At 45.7% G+C, this 23,503-nt stretch overlaps 1 protein-coding gene across 5 annotated transcripts in view; it reads right to left on the bottom strand.

The window, feature by feature from the left end:
• Ano2 (anoctamin 2) overlaps positions 1-23,503 on the bottom strand; it is a 328,395-nt gene that overhangs the window by 19,041 nt on the left and 285,851 nt on the right. For all 5 annotated transcript variants that reach the window (XM_031383474.1, XM_031383476.1, XM_031383473.1 and 2 more), the window contains 3 exons: positions 20,397-20,542; positions 1,193-1,345; positions 773-825 (listed from right to left, as the gene is read on the bottom strand). In XM_031383474.1, coding sequence (XP_031239334.1) covers positions 773-825; positions 1,193-1,345; positions 20,397-20,542 — 352 coding nt within the window. The remainder of the gene's footprint in view (positions 1-772; positions 826-1,192; positions 1,346-20,396; positions 20,543-23,503) is intronic.

The following is a 23,503-nucleotide window of genomic DNA, read 5'->3' as shown; positions in this document are numbered from 1 at the left end:
AGACATGGCTCAAAGTAACAACTTATCCCCTTTAAGCATCCAAAGGGGTGATTCCTACATCTAAACATTCAACCTACAGCAGACGGATTCTATAACCCCCAAAACCTCTTGAACATTCGTAGGTAGGTGTCAAGGAACTGGGTTAGAAACCAATATTCTGCTCCTGTGGGAACATGAACTGTGGATTTCTAAATGTACACCAAGCTGGCTGGTGCCTTCTTGGAAGGAAGAGCTGGAGGGAGGCCCTATCCAGCCACTGTTTATCTAGAGAACAAAAGCAATTTCTCTGCCACGTATAAGAGTCTGGCACGCACCCCTTTTCTTCCTCATCTTAGCTTAACCTACAGGGCATGCCAGTCCATGAGAGTGATTAAGGCTTTGCACTGAGAATGTTGAGGAATTAGGAATTGCAACCTAGGCAACATTCCAGGTATACAAGGGTAGAAACCAAATGGAAAGAGATGGGCAGATGGGGTAAATTGTTTCTTCCTTATTTTTGGCTCCAAAAATATCTGATTTTGACTCTTAATGTCGAGGCATATAGTCATATGGATAAGTATCTTTTTCTTAATAAAATTTAAAGCTAAACTGCACTGCCAGGCAGCAACATGAGTTACATACAAGGCTTGTATATCCATGAAGAAGAGGGCGTCTAAAGTAAAGCTCCAGATGGGGAAAGCTGGGAGGTAATGAGATTGGTTCCTGCTTCAAAGGCTGGGCTCTCTGGAAGCCCCTCCCTTAGAGCCAAGGCCTTCTGAATGCAAACACTTACATTGATGATGACGGAGAACTTGCCAATTCCAGAGAGAATGTCAAACCAAATTCCTGTAAGACAGAAGAGCAGACATCTCTGGTTAGTCCCACCCTGGGCTCAGAGACAGTGAGACCCCAGAATGGGGTGGCACTGTGTAGGTCGGTTACCTGGGAAGGCCTTCTGCCCACTTCCAGAACTGAGCTTGCACAGAAAACTTAGGGTGCTTCTATCTGGAAACTTAGGGGGACATCTTGGGGTAGTTAAATGACTTCCACTGGCCTTCCCACATCCAAAGAAGGAAACAGTAGTAGTTCCAAGGAGTGAAGAAAGGAAGGCTGTGCTGGCCCCCTGAGCTCTGTGGAGCAGGTGGAAGGAGCCTCATAGGGAAGGGAAGGGGGAATGCCAGGCCTCAAAGGGTAGGGGGGGCGGGTGGCATACCAATGTCTTTGGTCCTCACAGCATCTGGGCGTCTCAGCTCTGTAACAAACTTTTTTGCATCCAGCCGCACTTCAATGACATTGTTGAGGAGAGCAAACACTGGTGCCAGAGGAAAGGAGGCCACAAAAAGGGTGACAAAACCAAACTGGATGACTAGAAGAGAACATACAGAGGAGGCTTCAGCAGGGAGCTATGGGAGCAAAGCCCATCCTTAATCAGTGGCCCCTAGTCCTCTCTATCAGGGTCTCCTTCCTTCCTTCCTCCCCCTCTCTCTTCCTCCCTCCCTCCCTTCTTCACACAGCTGGCAGAATGAAGAGATGTGTGACTAGAACACTTTCTTCTATCTCTCACCTCCAGAAACAAATCATATGTGGCTAACTTAAGGGTTGGTAAACTCTGTAAGTAGCCGAAAAGGAAATACATTGGGATCTATGGTCTGCCTTGCCTTATCACAGCTTCTGCCACTGCTCCCAGGTGTGGCTGTCGTTTCAATACAGCTTTATTTACAAGTAAGCAGTCTACAAAGCAGGCTGACGTTGGCCCTCGGACCATAGGTTGTCAGCCTTTAGTATAGCTTCAAACCTGCCTCCTAAAGCTGGAATCCCACCTTTTTTGAGGCAAGTCTTGCTGCTGGTCTGTCTACCTTGTTGACCTTAGACTCTTGATCCTCCTGCCTTAGCACCTCTACCTGACCCCAAATGCTGGGGTTATTCAGGTCCAGCTTGGGTCTCCCTTTCCATAGATAGAGCCATTGCTTTTATTTGGAAAGAATTCATTCATCACACGTTTATTGAGGGCTGGAAAAATGTCAGGCTTTGTGCCAAGTATTTAGGGAGGCAAAGGCCTAGTCCTGTTGTGGAGGAGCTGGGATTAGAGGGCAGAGATAAGTGTATATAAAGATGTTCAACAGGACTTTCGCAAATGTATTCTGAGAGGAGAAAAAAAGAATGTGCTAGAGTCAGAGAAGCAGAGGAGACAGAGCTGATGTCAACTCGGGTGGAGACTAAACAAAGTCTCCATGTGGATGACCATCTAGGAAGAGGCATGTGTGTAACCGGGAGGAGCCAGAGAGCATGCTGAGCTGTAGGAACAGTGAGCAAAGGTCCTGCAGCTGCAAGGTGTCTTGCTCTGCCTGGAGCCTTGCCACAACCTCCCAGCCACCTTCCTTGTTACCAGACTTCCCAGGCTTACAGCACACACACCCTGTCATCTGACCCTGTCATCTAACCCTCCCTACTCATAAAAATTTCCATGTAATCCCCTTTATTTTCTGAATAGAATCCAGATCCCTTGTTTTGGCACACCGGTGCTTCAGTCTATTCTAAGCTGCCTCTCTAACCCCATCTCCAAAATGCCCCCACATGACAACCCTGTTTCTGCAGCAGCCAGTGCTCAGCCCTGCTGAGACTACCTACTCAAGTGTCTTTCTTTATTGTAAAGCCAAAGGCTCTATATACTCTAGGGCAAGGAACAGAGTGGGGGCTGGGGAGCAGAGGGGGGAGGCTCTTTGCAAATTTGCTCCCAGGGAAGTCATTCTATTCTGCTTCCCCACACATTAACAGCAGGTACCAACCATTCTGTCCCTCGGTTATAGCAAGTGCAATTAAGCTCCATAAAATAATCCCTAACAGACTGGCATCTGGGACTGCACATTGGAAGTGCTGAGAACACATATAATGTCTGATATCTAATAATTGTTCAATAAATGTAATATGAACATGTGGGAGCTGGGGAGAAGGCTCTGTGGGTAAAGTACTTGCTACCCCAGTTCCCCTCCCCAGAACCTACATAAAGAGTCAGGAATAGCAGGACACACATCTGTAATCCCAGTGCTGGTCCAGGGAAACAGCTGGCTTCCCAGTCTAGCCTCAATGTCAAGTTCCAGGTTCAGGGACAAACCCTATCAAAAAAACCCAAACAAACAAACAAACAACAACAACAACAACAACAACAACAACAAAAACCCACCAAATTGAACAGCAGTAGAGAGAGGTTCATAAAGCCAACCTCTGGCTTCAACACACACATATATGCATATACCAAGGCACAAAGAGTAAGTTATTTATGTAAGTAATAAGTTAGCTATGTATTATATATACTGTTATTCTTAGTGAAAGGCATATCAGCATGCAGAAATGATTAAAATGTATACTGTATAGCTACATGCTAAACAGACACAAACTTAAGGTTTAGAGACTCAAGTGGGTCTGAAAAAATCCAGATCCCACGTTCAGATGTGTACCTAACCTGACTCAGTCCTTTTCTACACTTCTGTTTAAATGGACAGCTCAAAGGAACTGCTTTAAATCTCCTAAGGTGAGGTGCTGTGATGTTCTGGCTCTGGTGCCCTTAGACAAGCATCGTGGTCCCAGGGCCACGATGTGTGTGTGTGTGTGTGTGTGTGTGTGTGTGTGTGTGTGTGTGTCCATACACAAAGAGCATAAGCCAACCTCACTAAAAGTTTCCAGAGAAAATGCATATGGAACTTTTCCTAGCCAAAATGCTTCTGATTTGGCAGGCTTTTTACCTCACAGGTGTGGCCACTACACACTTGCTTCAACAACCCTGACCCCTGCCTTGTCCTTGATGCCCTGTGGATTCTCAGTGGGTTCTAGGAGACCAGCAGGTGTCAATGATGGCAAGATGTCTCAGCTGCAAGGTTGGACTCCTGGAAGAGCTAGTCGGTAATAGAGGTAGGGAAAGGTGTTTGAGTCTTCACTCAGGTAGTCAATCACAAGTGCGGCTTCCTGGGCCTTCAAAAATGCCGTGCAGGGAAAAGCCCTTGTCACTCAAGCCTAGAGTCTCAAGCACAACCTTCAGAACCTACATAAAAATATGGACGCAGAGGAATGCCCACAGAATCCCAGCATGGCAACAGCAAGTTGGGAAAGTGAGACAGAAGAACTGCGTAGATGCTCGTGGGCTTGGTAATCTGGAGAACACATAGAATGTCTGACACCTCAGTACAGAAACAAGAAGGGCTTGGTCTCAGAAACAAGGCAGAGTGAGAGAACTGACTCCCCAAATCCATTTTTGGACACTGCCCCTACACACACACAAAGTAAATAATAAAAGTTTTAAAGCACCAGCACCTGGCATATCTTTTACACGATGATGCGTTTCCAGAAAATTTAACTTGAGAGTCAGGGGTAGGGGCTAGGACAGAAGGTCCAAAGGAGAGTGGAAATGACCAAGGGACAATAAATAGAGATTGGCCTCTGTTTTTAAAACCTGTAACATGCATTTGAATACATACATGGATGCTGTTGGTCAACTGAGAACTGCCCACATTCCTGAACCAGGAGCTCCCCTACACCGTATCCCACCTTCAATCACTCAGCACAGTGGCCCCACCATCACGAAGGGCCAATGCCACACAGTTCACACAGTTCACACAGTACCGTCACCACTACTGCTGGTTTCCCTTATATGCATGCTATACAAAGCTAACCATCATTGCCTGGTCTACCACTGCTGCCATGCCCGCTCAGAGGCAGCCATTTGGTCTCCCCTTCCCCAACAAATCTCTTGCATGAGGTCTGTTGCATGGTGTGATTTTGTGGCATCCCTCGGCCCCTGACAGTCAGGATACTTTTGACTGCAAAACCCCTTTTTTAGAAGGTAGTGATCTTGGTTTAGTGAGTTGAAGGCAAACAAGATCATAAGGAACTTCCTCCAGAAGAACTGTGTGAACACCTCAGGGCCTCCGCGGGCACCATGGGGTGGAAAGAGGCAGTTTACTTTGGGATGGGTTGCTATCACATATAGCGGTGACCTCACCACATACCTGCCAACGGCCCTGGGAAATCCAACATCCTTGCAGTATCACAGAAGAAGTGGGACTTTCTTCTTATGTTTGTCCCTTTAGTGAACTGCTGTCCTCAAGGGGCAGAGCTCACCTTCACAGACTGCCCAGACACAAACTCCTGTTTTAACATCACTGTTTTCTAGTGCCAGTGTGCTGTGCTCCATAGTTCCCACTCATTATTCAAGTCTCATAATAAAAGCTTCAGCCTCCCACCCCTACATGTAAATCAGTGTGGTCACATGGACAACCTCAGAAGAAGTGCCCTTGCCCCTTGGGTCTACAGGTGACCCAAGGTATCCAGAGCCACAGAAATCCCCTCTCTACACACATCCTAATGTTACAGGTGTTTCCGGCCTGGACTGAGTGCCCTTGAGCATTTCCAAGAGGCAACGCAGAGAGTCAGAAATAAACAGCAAGCCTTAAATTAATCTAAGGGAGAAAATATGTATAACTATAACCCTCTAGCATGCAAATGCCAAATCCAAGACTTGTTCTTTTCAAGGGAAAGTCTGGAGGGCTGAGTCAAATGAGAGCCCTGCTGGGTTCACTTCAGAGGACACAGGGATGCCGGCCTTCACCAACACCAACATTTGTTTCTAAAAACAGCCAGCCTCCCTTAGGACAAGAGAAACACAGGAAATCCTCAGTGTGGCTGCATAATAGAAGCCAGCTTGGCTGGGCCAGTGACAGATTAACCCTGGCCAAACCAATTAAGGAAGAATCCATAAGTTGATTTTCAACTAAATCTTCACGAAGTAAAGTGCTCCAGAAATGTGGGTGGGAGGCACAGAGCCTGGAAACAAGTCTGGGCACGGACTCCAGGGGTTTCCTCTGCACACTCGGCAGGCAGCCTTACTAACTGCCAGCCAGCCTGACACTGTCTAATGCTGGAGACAGGTAAAATTGTGAGTGATTGCCTGGGCTTGGGCTAAAATAACAAGGAGGAGCAGACTAAGCTAAAAGAGACAGCAGCCAGCAATGACATTCCGGGACAATCTACTTAGAAAAAAATAATAATAAATCGTATAGCAGCGAAAACAGAACACACTTGCCAGGGTGGATAGAAAAGCTGACAATGGAACAAAATTCTGATTTTTCATTCATTTATTTAAAAATCATCAGGGAAAATATGTACACAAACATACACACACAGTAAAGTCCAGACCCTTGATTTGGCATTCAAAGTCCATTGTGATTTGACCCAAACTTCCTCATTTCTTCCTGTCTAGCCCAGTATTTTGCCCTTAGGGCTAGTGCTTAGTAGGAATACTTGAGGTCAGTCCTTCCTGCTTTCCAACTGTTTCAAACCATCTGTGATTTCGGAGCCTCTCTGTATACCACAATTCTAATATGGTCTGCTGAGTAGATTGTTAATTCATTGTTCAGATTCAACTCTGACCCCACCCTGCTCACCTCCACCCCATGAGTCTCTCTTTCTTCACGTCCCAACTTTCCCATCTAGACTGAAGAGCAGTGGGCATCACTCTTCTCCTCTTCCCTCCCACAATGCCTTGTATATAGCACTTTATGTGTATTTGACCTGCTCCCTGGGGGAGGGCAATCCTGAGAGTGAGCAGGGATCATATTTGAGTTCTTACTGCCATCCACATTGCCCTCTTGTCACATAAACAGATACTTAAATGTTATCTATTTTACAAATGGAATTTCTCTCCCCCCTCTCCCTTTCCCCTTCTCCTCTCCCTTCCCCTCTCCCTTCCCCGCTTTTCCTTCCTCCTCCCCCCCCCTCTCTCTCTCTCTCACACACACACACACACACACACACACACACACGGCAGAAAGTGAAATGTGTGAACTGAAATAATTTTCCTTCATCAGAGTGTGGTGACGAGTCTACAACTCCACACAGCAGTTCTCAATGCTTGCTGTTGTGACAGGCACAGGAAGGACACTCTGAAGAAGGACAGAGGAAGAATGTCCCAACTCTAACGAAAATACGAAAATACGACAACTCTCTCTAACCCCTACCCCCTCCCACTTAGTAAAAGCAAAGCATCCCATTTAGGAAGATTGAGAAGCAGGGTCATCACTACAACAGGATGATAAGACTCGATGGATCTTATTAAGATCTCGGTTGCAAGAGACAGAGGAATCAAGCTGGAACCAAGCAGGAAACCTTTCTGCTCGTAGCTTTCAGTGTGCCAGAGGGCGCTTTGGGCTGACAAAGGGCATCAGTAATCTTATCCAGCTCTGAACCTTAAGACTACAATACCAAGCTGCCAAGCTCGATGAGCCCACTTGAACAACTGTGACCAGCTGCTCTCTGATTGGATTTGGGCTTGGCTTCACAAGTGGGAACCCATGCCTGGTACTGTAAACCTGGCCAAACGCCCATGGGGAAGTCATAGGCCCCAGCAGATAACTTATTCCTGATGTTTTGTTAAATGATGGTAAACTGCCTTCTAAATATCTGTGCTTGTACCCATGGACAAATTCTACTCTAGTCCCTAATCAGTGGAGCTTCCCTTCGTAGTGAACAGTACTCAATACAGAGACGTGGTTGTCTGAGATGCTGAGAATAAGTGATATGTGAAGGTTCGGCACTAGACAAGATGTTTCTGCCATGCTTTTGTGGCTCAAGGAATGTTTCAGGAGAGAAGATAGAAAGGGAAAGAGCCAGAAGATAGGAAGAAGGGCTGTGCAATGTCCCATGCCATGGCCATTGAAATCATAAAGTCACAGTAGCTATGGGCACTGGGCCTGAACAGAACTAGCCCTGCCAAAAGTCAGTCATGTATGTGGGAGGGGCTCCTGGGAATGACTGGTTGCCAATGGATTCTGAGAAAAGGGGAAATATTGCCTTCAGTTACAGACCCACCAAGGCTCCAGCATGGTTCTCCATCTGTGGTCACATAGGCAACCCTAGTTAAACTCAGTGGGTCACAAGACAGATGGACACACATGAGGGGAAATGTGTGTGCAAAGGGGAGGAAAAGGAAAGAAGATGGGAGGGAGAACATCAGAATGCATCACAGAAATACATGTAATTATCCATGAACCAATTTAATTAACAAAACTAATAAAAAAACATTAACATTGGTAGTAAAAAAAAAAAAAACAGGGATATAAAAGAAAACAGGGAAATAACCTATCATGTCTGGTAAATTTACAAGAAATATCTGATAAGTACAAGTTAGATCCTCCCAGAGAAAAATGTAGGGAGAATTGAGGAAGACCAAGGAAAGGCTCTCAGTATAGCCCGACACAGAAACAGCTGGGAAGTGCCTTTTCTGGTGTGGTTGTATTTAAGATTCTGTGCTACCATTGTCCCACTGAAGTTCAGAATGCTCTTCCAGGGAGCTTAACTGGAAATGCAGTGGCTCAGTTAGACTATAATAAACTTAGGCCATCGTATAGGACTATAATAAACTGAGGACATCGTACATGTTCCATTTCATACTTTCAAATGTCACAGGAGAATGCAAAAACTTGATTTTAAGTACTGCTCATGAAGACTTTGATTTCATTGTTCCTTGCTACATTGGTCTAGCTAGTCTTTGCATTAATCTCTACCACTAGATTTTTTTCCTCTATATTTTTATCTTAAGGAAAACGAGTAGGAAACTGACTCCTTAAGGGTCCTCCCTTATGTGAACCAGTGGTGAGCGAGGAAGGGAAGGGGGAGTATGTGGTACATTTGTTCTGCTGAACGGTCTTGGAAAAGCACGTGGCGCTAATTCAGTGCTATCTGTTTCATAAGCCCCCATTTTAAAGATATGCTCTGCTATGCTTTTCTCCTGAGTGTCTGGTGACAAACACAAAGGACTTGGGAGTGTTGGTGGCTGAGAATAGGTAGAGCAGTGGGAAAGGTGGAGCCCAGGCCATGACCTCAGTCCAGGGCTCTGACGCTGGGGAAAGATTGACAGGTCACATGTCTGTCACACATGCTGCTGCTTCCCCCATCTATCAAACGAAGTCCACCCAGAGGCTTCACGCTCATCACTAGAAAGCAAAGACTATCTGTGCTTCGGTTTGGATGTGCTCTCCTCCCCACTGAATTCCTGTGTTAGAATCGGATCTCTGAGAGGTGATCTGACCTCATGGTGGACTTGTTAATGTCGTTATAGGACAAGGTTAACTGTCAGGAAAGTGAATTCATTATAAATGTAAGTTTGTCGCCTCTTGTTCTGTATTCTCTTGTGTTCAGTTGCCCTTCTGCCTTCCCCGGTAGGATGACGCAGCAAGGAGCCTCTCAGCAGTTGCTTGAACTTTTGAGAGTCCGGAGCCATGAGCCAGATACATTTTTATTGTGTTTAAGTTACCCAGCCTGTGGCATTCTATTACAGCAACATGAACCCGACTAAGATAAACGGATTGCTATTATCCTTTTAAGAGCTCAAGAAAGCACTCAGGAAGAGGAGCACACAAGCATCCTAGTGAGTATCACGGAGTCTGACAGCGGCTGCAACCACTGAGTGCTGTGGAGCACCAGGCAGGAATAACTTGTCCCCTCAGTAGGTCCCTGGAAAGCATACACAATTAGTCATTGATGGGCTTGCCTCAAAGACCAAGTAAAAGAGATGTGGAAGGCCTGTTCAATGCCGAAAGTTATAATCTTTCCTGCCCAGATGACGGACATTCATAAGCTACCTATAAATAAATACAGCAAAGAAAACTCAGTTCCATTTTGTCTTGGATTACATAACGGACCTGGTCCTCTCAAAAACTTCAGGAAGCTGAGGCAGAAAGAGACAGGCTCGTTATACCCGTGTAAACATTAAGAGCTTGACACATGCCATGACAGCGCAACACCTGGACAGACTTCTAAGGAGTGGTTTCTCCTGTACACGTGTGGATACATAGAGTGACCTGCTCCCTCCTGATTACCTCCCCACCTCCACAACACACATGGACGTACATACCACACACACCACACACCACATACACCACACACACCACACACAAAACACACCACACACAACACACAACACACACAACACACCACACACACTCACCACACACACCACACACACCACACACAAAACACACCACACACAACACACACTCACCACACACACCACACACACACACCACACACCATATCACACCACACACACACACAGACACATACCACACCATACCACATACACACAACACACACACTCACCACACACACCACACCATACCACACACATACACTACACCACACATACCACACACACACACACACACCACACCACACACACACACATACTACACACCACATACACTACACACACCACACCATACCACACCACACACACCACACACACCACATACCACACACACCACACACACACATACATCACACCACACCACACAAACATACATACCACACATACCACACACATCACACACACAACACACACAAAACACACAACATACACACACTACACACAAAATACATACACTACACACACACAATATACACCATACATGTACACCGCACCACACACACACACACAGAAACACATACACACAGACACACATACAGACACACAGAGACATACAGAGACACACACAGACACACACACCACACACAAATACATATCACACACACACACCAACACCAACATACACACCATACACATACATATACCACACACCCCACACAAACACATACTACACACCATACACACACACACACACACACACATGAGCAGGGAGTATGGAGGGCAGCCATGAGCTTACCCTTCCTTCCATCTACCCATATAGACCACATTATTACAGCAAAGTAACTGACAGACAAAGTCCAGGAAGCCAGATGAGTCCAGAAAGGCACTTCCAAGAGACATTATTGCTACAAGGACCCTTGCATATTTTATTCTTTTTTCTCCAGAAGGCTGTGAAAAAGGTCAACAAAATAAAAATAAGATTAGACTTGAAAGATACAAAAAAATGTATGGCAACTTTTTGGAAAAGGAAATAAAGAAGTCAGCAAACAGGGAAAAAACAAATATGCACATTGTAGGAACCCATAATGTGGCTACTGCACAATGCTAAGCTTCCCTTCTGAGCTCCCCAACTGTACAAGGAGAAATGGAAAAGAGGCGCTTCCAACTGTTGATCCCTCAGCATCCTTCCTCTATTTACTCCATCCATCCTTTGTCCTGGTACTGGACAGGCACCTTGCGTGCAGGGGCAGGAACCGAGATGATGTAGTAATACGGCATCCAGGTATAGCACAGCTGTTTCTAAGTATGCATGGGAGGAAGGATACACAGAATGGACAGCATCAAGCAGCTCCTGCCTCAGACATAAGAAACAAGTGGCCTGGGACTCACCCTGTTTCCCAGAAACCCTGGAGCAGGGCCCTCTGTACTGTGTGAACTGTGGTTAAGTGGCATTTAGAGAGAGGGCAGGTACCCAATTATCCAGTGGGCTGACTCAGTTCTATAAACAGGATGGCTCAGGGAAAGGAATTTCCCAGTGCTTTGAGGTACGGCCTTGGAACACACACTCAAGAGTTTTATTCCACTAGCTTCGCGTTTTGTCTGCGGACAGGAAATGAGACCCACCCTGAATGGGGATTGTACCTTACAACAGATTCACATCTGTGTGGCTATGTCCCCACTCCTTGTGCAATGGTTGCAACTGTGTCTCTCGTGGTGTCAGGTATACGGCAAAGGCTACTCACACTCCACAACTAACCCAGAAGCCGAGAGTAAGGTTGGGACCAGAGGCCAGGATGTTACCTTCAGCAACACCCCTGGCACCTTCCTTCTAGGAGCTAAGCCCTTGCTTCAAAAGGGAGCACCTCCCGTGCAAATAGCAGGCACAAGATGGTGACCACCATTCAAAACATGAGCCTGTGGGGTACATTCCAAATTCAAACCACAACGGCAACTGTGGCAGGCCATTTACTCTAGGGATGAGAGCATCCCTGGTGCCTGTGCATCATAGATAAGGAGATTTTGCACCTCTGGGTGGGACGCATCATCCCAGTTGAGCCTGTACAATCAAGGGGCTTGAGATCCTCAGCAGAAGGTGATGTCTGTGAGGTGTGAGAACCATTTGGCGTTCATTCATTATCTTTTTCCTTCCACAACAAATACTCTACTGTGTTTACAGGCCTTGTATTCTAACGGGAAAACCTCACTATTCCTTATTCCTAATTTATCAGGATAAAAATAACAATTTTATCAGTTTTATCGAGAATTTCATCTGGACCTTGTCCTGTCATTTACAGGATTAAATTTGGAGCTACTTTCTTTCTTTTTTTCTTTTTCTTTTTCTTTTTTTCCTGCCATGTACTGCTCTATAAGAGCAAGTCTATTGGCTACAAGTGTTTGGAGAACTTAGCTTGCAGCTCTTATAGCAGAGGAGGAATTTCTCCTCATAGGGCCCTTAGGGAGAGTCCATAACTGGGCTCTGAGAGGCCTGCGGTAAAAGAGCTTTGAAGCCTTCTTTTGGGGTTGGGGACAGTGATGATTAATGCTTCATCCAGCTCCTGGGCCAGCTTTCTCTTTCCCCTCAGAGATGGGGGAGGGGAAGCTACCCTTGAAGTCTTTCTTAGTAAGCTCTTCAGGAAGAGGGTTTGATATTGGAGATTCCCTTGAAAGCGTGGCTGCTCCCCTCACAGGTTTTCCAGTAATCCCTCACTCTCAGGTTTCCCTTTGTCTGGAGCCAGCCCATCCCCACACCCACCACTGCCCAAAGGAAGCTCCCTCCTCCTCAAAAGGACTTCCAGCCTCCACTCCAGCTTCCCCTTCACCTCAGGCCCCTCCCCCAGAGCTGCTGGGCCCAGGCCCCAGGCTTCCAGCTCAATTTAGAAAAATGTAAATATAATACATCTCTCCCTGCTGCCGCCCCCCACTGATGACCTGCCCTGCCATTACAACAGACAGGCTGTAGTGGGCTCAGCACACTTCCTGTCTGCATGGGTGGTCCTGGGGATCTTGGGAAGGAAACTGACAGCTGAGAGCAAGGCCCAGGATCACCGTGTCAGGCACACCAGTGGGAGTGGGCAGCTTTGGTTTCATTGCTCATTTTTGTTCAAAGTCCAAGACAAGTGGCCTTCTGGAACTGGGGAGGACTAGCCAGTTGAGAAGGAAGGAAGAAAAGAAAGCTCACCCCCTCTATCTTTCCCAGATAACTTCCTTATCCAAGCCTTATCAAAAACCTCTTATAGAATGGTCAGGACAGAGGGTTCTAGGCTCAGTTCCTCCAGTGAGCCATTGGGTGACTTTAAGCAGCTCACATAGCCATTGGCATCTTGGGGTTGAGGCGCACAGTTTAGCTGGGTTGGGTCAAGTGGGTATTTCCTATAACCCAAGGATGTTTGATAATTTAGCCGTTAAACATAAAGGAAGACACCAGAATCAGATAGGAACCTGGGGTCACAGCCCAGATTTTGGAACCTCTTTATGGTACCTAGGACACTCCCTCACAAGAAGCACGGAAGCAGCACTTAGTTCACAGGTGAATTCAGAAACTTTTCACTGGGTCTCATAGTCACTACAATCTCAGAAAGGAAGAGCACAGTGACTCAGTTTTCCCTATCCCCAAAATATTAGTTATACAACACTTCTGACGCCATCAAGTTTGACCATAGATGACAGATGGGTTGTATCACATCCCTGAAAACTCATTCTCTGGTTTAGCTCCCTGTATGATGGTGGAAGAAAGGTCCAGAGAGATGGCAAGCCAGGAGGCTATACTCCTAGCTAGAGGCAGAGCTAGAGCTTCACCCCAGACAGACAAAGCAGTCTAGGAATGCACAAAAGCAGGAGGTTGCTCTGGGCCTTATAGTGATCAGAGAAAGACTCAAGAGGTGACAGACTTTGCTTTGAGAACAAAGGTAAGGAGGAATAAGAGGTAAAGGCTGGCGACTCCGTCACCAGGTTTATTAGCCATCCAGAGGAATGGCAGAAAGGATTGCTTCCTAGGAGGTTGAGATGTCTGCTCCCTTTGGTCTTCCAGTTGTTTCCCAGAGCTGCATGTAGGAGCGCATGGATGGGCTCATGTTACACCTTCTCTTATTTCCATGGCTTACTCTGGGAAGGAGGGAATAGTAGCCTAAGGTGGGGGAGGGGAGCAGGCAGAAGTGAAGCAGAGGATGGGGAACACGAAAGGAGGAGGAGGCAAAGAAGGAGAAATAAGAATAATACATTCTTGATAATCCACCCACTGGATTATCAGCCCATAAATACTTGAGGGCTGACCAGCAAGCAATGTTCCTGCCACATTAGGTGCCTGCAGCCTAGAGGAGAGGACAATGACATAAATGGATACCCTCACTTACACAGAGACTCCCTTACAGGGTTGTCTAGAATGTTCTCAGTACTCAAGTCTGTGAGAGGCTCTAGGCAACACTCTCCAAATCAAGGAAGTCTTATTCTTATAAAGCCTCGTGACTTTCTTACCACCGGGAATCTAGAGTTTAGGAAGCAGTGTCTCAGAAATCCTGCAGGCTAAGGGCCTAAAAGATGAAGGGAAAAGACACTTCAAGGAGCCAGACACATAGAACTGGCTTTACATGCATGACTGAAATGATGTGGGGAATTTCAGAGCAAAAGGAACATGCAATGTTGACCAGAGAAAGAGTGGGAAACTAGGTGTGCTCTTGAGCAACAGTGACAGGATCCAAGAACAAAAAAGACAAGCAGTGGCAAGCCCATCCAGGGAGGTGTGTTGAGGCTGTAGGATAAAAGCTCCAGGAGGGTAAGAAGATGTGCAGTGGAAGTGGTTTCCAAAGACACTCCACTGGGGAGGACAGTGTAGACACGATAGGCATACCAGGAGTGGGTTTAGGGAGAACAGGTGTGAACAAAGACTGGGGACCTGGAAGTCACAGACATGGACACTAGAGGACAGTGAGACAGAGGACTCGAGCTCTCAAGGGAACTAAACTACCCTGAAGACTAGCTTAGAAACGCCTCCTCTGGCACTGCTTTGGGGCTCTCCCCTACCTCATAAGAAGTCTCAAAACACACATGAGCAGGTAACCAGAAGATGGTCCCCCTCGGTTGGGTCAAGTGGGTATTTCCTATAACCCAAGGATGTTTGATGATTAGCCAATTAATTATAAAAGGAAGACAAGAGGAAAGAGAATGGCCACCCTGGCAAGAGAGGACATTTTCTAAGAGAGACACTTGGGACCTTCCCTATGACTATCAAACTGCTGAGACCACTGAAGTAAAACTTTCCCAAGGCATCACATTCTAGTGAAAAGACAAAATCTGAAACCCTGGTGCCAGCCAGAGAAGGAACTTACCTCCCAGCAAGGGAGTTCATGCGGTTCTGACAGCCTATTCACCACCTAACAAGACAGACCTGAATGACAATAATGACGGGCTGACCAACGATGGATGGAACCTGGCTTTGATCAGGCCTGCCTAACTGTGTATACATCTTGCCCTCCGTTTAAGCCTAAATCTCATGTCAGCACTCTAAAGACTGATTGGGTGGAGGTTCAGGGTCACCAGACTCCTCTACTCATTTCAATTCCCAGTGTGGCCATATTAAATGAGTCCCCCTTCTCTGCTCTTCACTTTTATTTGTCTCTTTGATGGGTATATTGGGAACTGGTGGTCAAGCTGGTTAGGACTGTCAGAGCCTAGGTTTAATTCTATAAACCCTACAACAAAGGACATTTCTCCATCACACATCTCTGAGTTACTAAAAACCCTGGTTTCTCTGAAGGGCCAGATACTGGAGTTTTCTCCTGTGATAGAAAGGGTTTCCTGTGCAGCACCATCCATGAAGTACAGACTGATGAAGACTTAATTCCTGGGAGCAGAAATAGTACCACACTCTACATCTATCAGCATGTGTTGAGACTGTAAGAAAACATGGGTATTTTAAAGCCATACCTGGGAAAACTTAGCTAGAACAAACCAAGGAAAGGTCTTTAATTCTCTTAACTGGACCCCAGAAAAGGTGAACCTCTCACATTGTAGGTCAACAGCCTCTACTGATCTGTCACCCAATCACCGGTATGTGTATGCAGAGAACTCCTACCTTTCCCAGAAGCCTTAGCTGGGCTAGGACCCTGATATTAACGTGGCCCACTCAACTGCCATCTGTCCATTATCTTGTTCCTCCTTTTGAACCTGGTTCCACCTTTGTCCCTCTGCAACTGGATTCTGCTCCATAACTTAGATCTCAACCCCGTAACCAGATAATTGCCTGACTCACAGCTACTGACATTTCTCCAGGTCCTTCCCTACAGCTGGGTTTGGTTTATAACCTTATAAATACAGACTTGCCTTATATTTCTGCCAACTCTCCTATTTCTTGGGGCTTCTGAAACTTCCTGAACCTTGCTGTGGCCTCTTATAGCCATTCTACACACAACCTGCATACACACACCTACACACACACACACACACACACACACACATACACACACACACGTACATGCTCATAGTTTTAACTGTACTAGCGTAATATGTGATTTGAGTGTTAATATTAGCAATTAAGATTAGATTAAGGAATGGGCAGATGATTCAGTGGGTCAGAGTGGTTGCTGAGCAAGCTTGTTAGTCTGTCTGTGTTTTGATCCCCAGAACCCTCTTAAAAGCCACTGTTGGTGGTACATGCCTAAAATCTAAGCACTCTTAAGAAAGTGAGGGAAGAAGTGGAGACAGGAGAATCCCCAAAAGCTCATGAGCAAGTCAACCTGGAATATTCAGCATTGCAGCAAAGAACAAGAGTGACCCTGCCTCAAAATCATAGAGGAAGACAAATTGAGCATGCCCTTTGACTTCACATACATGTCATAGCATAGGCACACCACACACACACACACACACACACACAAACATACATATACTAAAATTAACACTTTTGAAAAATATTATAATAAAAGAACCAGTGTTTCCCCTGGCAAGGGTTTCCAAAGAAGATGGGACATTCTGTAGGCTGCTATGGAAACCACCATAATTTTAAAATGCATGGTTGTTCAGTTAGACCAAATCTGACATGATAGAAAGACACAAACATCTTTGTTTTGTCTATGTTTCTGTCATGGTATACTCACAACAGGCATGCCAAAGTCTAGGCTCCCTACCCTAACTCTGCTAACTGGACCTTTTATCTGTTTCTCTTCTCAGGGTGGCCACACTGAGTAAGGCTCCTGTCTTAGTTAGGGTTTTACTGCTATGAGCAGACACCATGACCAAGGCAAGTCTTATAAGGATGACATTTAATTGGGGCTGGCTTACAGTCCATTATCATCAAGGTAGGAGCAAGACAGCATCCAGGCAGGCACGGTGCAGGAGGAACTGAGAGTTCTACATCTTCATCCGAAGGCTGCTAGCAGAATATTGACTTCCAGACAGCTAGGATGAGGGTCTTAAAGCCCATACCCACCATGACACACCTACTCTAACAAGGCCACACTTAGTCCAAAGGGCCACACCTTTTAACAGTGCCTGTCATTCCATGGGCCAAGCATATGCAAACCATCACAGTTCCTTTCTGCTTTTTACTGTTTCTATGATTTCAGTTGGTATTTTGGAATGGGGAGCCCCTACATCTACCCTACTGGGACAGCCTGAGCATGGGCTTTGCCTTCGGCCACACCACTAATGCTTGTGGAGTAAGGTATTATACCAGTTCATGACTATTCCCCCTAAGCCCAGGAGGACAGATGTAGGGATGTCATAAGACAACTCAGATGGGACTGCAAGGCTAGTAAGCCTTTGCTGCCCCATCTACAGCTCCCTGTAATTTTTGGTTGAAAACTTCCTCTATTGGAGAGAAATTGGACACTTGACAGTAACAATCATGGTGAAGGTTTGTTGAGGGGCTATGTCAACAAGTATCACTGTTTAACTACTCTGCATTTCTCATCTAATTCTTAGCACGAACCCAACGAGGCAGGCAGGAAAGTAAGCATGAAAGTGGGGGCTGTGAACACAGGCTGCAAAATTAGCATGCAAAAAAACCTTGTTGGCAAAGGAGAAATTTGGGAAAGTCCTCGCCACTGGCTGGGAGGCAAAAGCACTCCAGAGTATCTAAAAGTCACCTGAGATCATTTTAATACTAAAATAAATACAGCCTGGGAGAAGGTTTAAGATGCTAATGAGACATGTAATTCATGAAATTGCATCACGTAGAAGTACCTGTAAAGGAAGGAACCAGTGCCTTTGGAAAAGCCCATGTTATGCAAATGAGCCCCAGAGCTTTTCCTATGCAAATGAGTCATCCCACTCTCAGTGCTGCTGGTACCATTTGGGTTACTACATTCAACTGAATCATTAAACTAAGCCTTTCCTCTGCCCTGGCCTCCTGACTCCCTTGGAAGTGTATCTTTTTAAAAAACTAAATTATATCTGTTTCTGCTCTGTGCTTGTTTCTTAGTTTCAAGGCATGAGAACTCTGATTCCCTCCACATCACCAGAGTAGGGGATATCACCAAACCACACTTCAGATAGGAAAGTTGGGTCTGCTGATGTTAAGCATTATGGCCAGAGTCATGTATGTAGCTAGCAGGTGGCACACTTAAGATATATTATGTATATATTATATTATATATATTATATATTATATAAAATATTTATATACTATAATGCCTCTGAAATGATTGACATGCTTAGCAAAATGGCAGAAATAAGCTTGACATACTCTTCCAAGCAAGACTATTTTAGTATCAATAGAGTTGTTAGTTACATCAATATTAATGCCATTCTGAACTGGCGATTGTCCTGGTAATGACCAAGATTTTACAATTATTCCTCCCCATCCTCATGAGAGGTGGGAACTTGTCAATCTTCAGGCTTCTCCACTAATCACAGGTCTGTTAACAGAATTCTCCCCATCCCAAAACTGTTAATATAAATTGCTTTCCCTTGTCAACAACTGTTGACATGACCTCATGAGGCTGTTGGCACTTGTCAATATTCTTCCTCAGAGTGTGCTCTTTGCTCTTATCACTGATAAAACCATTAGGAAACCTATGTCTATAATTCACCCTTATCTGTAGGAAAGGAAACTGCAGTAAAGAATTCTCACCCACCTCCCACCAAGCCCACATTTAAAAATGAAAATTTTATTTACCTCATCAAGTCAGTACAACAAACTTCTCTATGTTAACAAAAACAATCCCTCAGCAATTAGCAAGTATGCTCATCAAGTCATTCAGCCAGGCATTAATCTGTTTATCATATACATTGAGTACCTGTTATGCCAGGAAATATGCTGGACTCTGGGGAATCTGAAGATGAATGAGCCATAGCCCTTCCTTACCACTCTTTAAAACCTAAGAGGCAGGGTCTGCTGAGGAGCAGAGCGGGGAACAATAACTCCATAAGATGTCATTAGTGTGGGTACCTAACATAATGCCAAAGCAGAGACGTGCATAGGTAATGATGCCACCCCAAAGACAGTGGGATTGGCCTGGAAGATTTCACTGAAGGAGCATTACATCAAGCAAAGCTAGGAATGAACATCTGGCTCGAGAGGTTGGAATGGAAAGGGCACAAGAGGGCTGGGTTTACTGTGCATTGATAATTCTCCTATATCACATAATTCCAGGGTACTAAGGGGTTTGTACTTAGGGAAAGAGTATTTCCCCATACCTCCTGCAGCTTGGCAGATTGGTCTACTCCTTCAGAAAGTGATGTGTCAAAATGAACCAATAATTAGATGGTAGACATATTTTCGAAAAACTATTAATACTTGAGCAAGTGCATCTTGATGAAGCAAGACTTCATGAGGACATAAGAGAGTGTATAATGTATTAGAGCATTCGAATAGGAGCCAGACTGGAAGAAACGCTTCTGTGACCTGTAGCTCTTGGTCTGTGTTATCCTGTGTTATTAATTTGTTAGTTCCAAGTGATAGAGACTACCAAACATCCATGCCAATATAAAACGAGGGTTATTCTGCCATGGCCAAAAGTTGAAGGCAGCTGATCTAAGCTAGAAAACACACAATGGAAAACTCCTGCCTTCTAAGCCATATGGGATCAGGGTTGATCATCCTGCACTGACCCACACTTCTGCCCTCTTCAATTAAGGAAAGCAACCACATGCCTTGCTACTAGGATTTTCCTCTCACCCTATTAAACACCCTCAGCCTTTGTAAAAGAAGGTGCCATTATACCCAGGCCCCTCCTCAGCACCGTGGGCTTTTCCTGTGTTCTCCTTTTTAGAGTCTATAGATCTCCAGCTCAAGTGTCACAAGATTGCTTTAATCTTCCTGTATGGAAACTGCGGTTCTTAAATCGCAGATTCCACTGTTTCCCTTTTGGCGTGGCAGAGGATAGAAACCGCCGGAAAGAGCTCAGGAGAACAACCATTTTATTAACAGAAGAGCAGAGGAGACCCCATCACATCCTGGGATTGTGAGAGAAGGGGCAGTGAGTGAGTATCTGAGGCTGCCCAGCCCTTCCCTGGCTCCTCCCACAGCCCCTCGGAACCTGCCAGCAGAGGAAGGAAGATGGGCTCTTACTCATTTCCATGTACTCAGGAGTGAGCCCAGTGTAAGGCTCTAGGCTATAGTCCAGGTCCCATTGCTCTGGACGTTTTGAGTGGTCAGGGTCACTTTCTCCAGGCTCGGTCTCATCTTTCAGCTTCCGAAAGAGTTTCTTTAGCTTCCTACAAAACAAATGGAGAAGCCACTGAACATAAACCCTGGGGAGCAGAGTCATATCAGCAGAAGAAATGGAGGAAGAGACTAAGTACAGACACCCAGTGGGAGAAGATGTGATTAGCCCTGCTGTGACTTGGTGTGCGGGGCAGGTTGATAGCCATGGGGGAGGGGTCATCGTGGAGGAGTTTTTGAGGGTAGTTTTGAGAGGAGAGTAGGAAAGACTGAGAGGAGATGGGATGAGAGGGGAAGAGAGAGGAGATGGGGGAGAGAGGAGGAGAAAGGAGGAGAGGGGAGGGGAAGGGAGGGGAGGGGAGGAAGGGAGAGGAGAGGAGGAGAGGGGAGGAGGGGGAAGGGAGGGGAGGGGAGGAGGGAGCTGTGATCAGGATGTAAAATAAATAAATGAATTAATGAAAAAGAAAGAAGGAAAGGAAGGAAGGAAAGAAGGAAGGAAGGAAGGAAGGAAGGAAGGAAGGAAGGAAGGAAGGGAGAGACTAAGGTATAGGCACTAAAGTAATTCCTGAACCAACCAAGGAGGTCTTTTAATAAGATAATAAAGCAGCCACCCTCAGCATTATACCAGAGGGAAAAGGTTATCATCAATACAACCTGTCTACAAACCCTGCAGCCTACAACAGCTACCTCCTACAAGACAGACCAGTGCAACAGTGGACACTGGCAGTCTCAATCTTGTGCAGATCTTTTTGTAAATGAATTATTTATTCTAGCTAGCTTGTATAAAAGACACAAAATCCTGTCATTTAGTTTTTAAGCTGTAAGACTAGATTGGGCAGGTTGTGAGCCATTCTAACTTACATCCCACCCACACATCCCTTGCTACTTGCTGTTTGAGTCTCTCCCAAGTTATTTCCACTCTATCAGCCTGTCCTCAGGGTCCATTTTTCCTGGCCACATGCTTATGGTCCATCTCCTCTCATGATGGCCTCCTCTCCCTCTCCCTTCTCCTTTTCTTCCTTGTCTTCCTTTTGACCCCTCATTGGATCTTAAAGTCCTGTCTTTCTCTCTCTCCTGCCCAATCACAGGCTCTAGCCTTCTGTTAACCAGTTAACTTTAAATTGGAGAGTGAGGTATACACAATAAAGAGAATTCTCTTATCTGGGGGCAACCAGATCTCAGGGTGCAGAATTTAGCATTTTTATACACAGTATCAAACCGTCCCCAAAGTCCTGTGCAGGTAACTGAAGCTGCTCTAAGTTCAGGAGTGCAGTAGCCATGGAAGTCAAAATCTTGGGTATTAGCAGGACTAGGGGTTCCATAGTCTTGGAGCCTGGTGGGTCACAGATGCATTTAAGGAATAGTGACCCCCCCAATGACTCCACCCAAGGGACCCAGGTAATTCACCGACCACCTCCTAATACCAGCCCAAGGATGACTTCTGAACTGGAGAAACTTTACATATAAAAGGACTCTAGTGCAGGGACTTGTGAGACCATTGCGCAGACAGCTATATTGTGCATGGAGTCCAAATCTGCTTGGTCTGTGCTCTAGGCAGAGAGAAACTCCAGGATGGCATGGAAAGAGCCACAGATGGCCAGGCTGTGGCTGTGACTATGGGCAGGCATAAGGTTAGCAAACAGGCCTGGGAGCTTAAGGGCTGGGGAGGCAGAGGGGTTGGAGGCCTTAAAAGCACGAAGAGCAGCAGAGGAGACAAAGCAAGAAGAGGGAGGGGCTTCTGTGGCCTGGTAAGTGTGGATTGGTTCAGAAAAAAGTGGAGATGAGGTACTGTAGAAGTTTGCACATGGATCTCAAGAGCTGGTTAGTCCCAGAAGGTTCCTCTGGATATCAGTAACCAGTAACCAAATGTATAAAGAGAGTCTCTCCAGACCAAGGTTTGAAAGGATCCTGCACATTGTATAACCTACAGATGGGGCTTTGGAAAACATCAAACTATGATTCTGACCTTACGATGTATTCTCTCATTAAAACAATTCCTTTGATGTTACCCTCACTCCATCCCTTGCATCTGCTATTTTTTTTCATGTTCTCTTTTAATGACAAGTCTCTGGAACTCTCTGGAAGTCTCTGAGTTTTTCCACTGCCAATGCTCCATGACTCTGTGGACTTGCACTCAAACCATGTGATCTGTGGGGGCCTGGACTACAGGCAGTTCCACAGATGGCTGTTGGGTGTTGTCCTCACTGAGGAAACAGGCAGGGCCTAGCCCTACATGGGCCAAAGATGATGATGACACAGTCACAGACCCACATTGGCCACTTCCCAATTCCGGGTGAAGTTTGAGTTTGTTCCTCAGACTCAGGTTCCCAGTAGCACTTCACTGTATCAGAGGAAGAAGCCCTCCTGGGATGTCTCCAAAGAGAAATGGTGCCAGGCTATATTTATCAATCTATACAGAAAAGTGGAGAGTTTATAAATTCTATTATGCTTATTTATGACAGTTACTTGGGAATATGACCTGGTGCTTTAGCAACAATAACACTGGGAGAAAATTTGCTGTGGAAGCACTAATTTCTCTATTCTTTCCATCCCCAGCTATGTCTAGGGGAGGCTCTAACACGTGGAAGAGTGGCATTTTCTAGAGACACACTTATGACCCCAACACCTGGAGACTGAGGCAAGAGTGTGAATGAAAAGTCCAGGCTAGCCTGGGTTGTATAGTGAGACTCTATGTCCAAGAAAGGAAAAAAAGGAGGAAGGACAGAAAGAGAGAGGGAGGAAAAGAAAGGAGGGAAGGAGGGAGGGAGGGAGGAAAGATGGAAGGACAGAAGGATGGAAGGAAAAAAAAGAATATGGGAATGGACTAAAGGAGAGGAGGGAAAGGGAGAGAAGGGTAAGAGGTCAAGGAAAGCAGAGTACAGTACTTATGTGACACACACAAAGCCTGGGGTCCAACTCCCAACTCAGTAAAAACAAGGCAGAAGGAGAAACTGGCATTTCTCTTTTCACACATACACAAAAGAACACACCTCTCTCTCTCTCCCCCTCCCTCC

Source organism: Mastomys coucha, unplaced genomic scaffold, assembly GCF_008632895.1.
Source record: "Mastomys coucha isolate ucsf_1 unplaced genomic scaffold, UCSF_Mcou_1 pScaffold20, whole genome shotgun sequence".
Classification (NCBI taxonomy): Eukaryota; Metazoa; Chordata; class Mammalia; order Rodentia; family Muridae; genus Mastomys; species Mastomys coucha.
The sequence above is the reverse complement of the archived record's forward strand: the minus strand, read 5'-3'. Positions and strand labels throughout refer to the sequence as shown.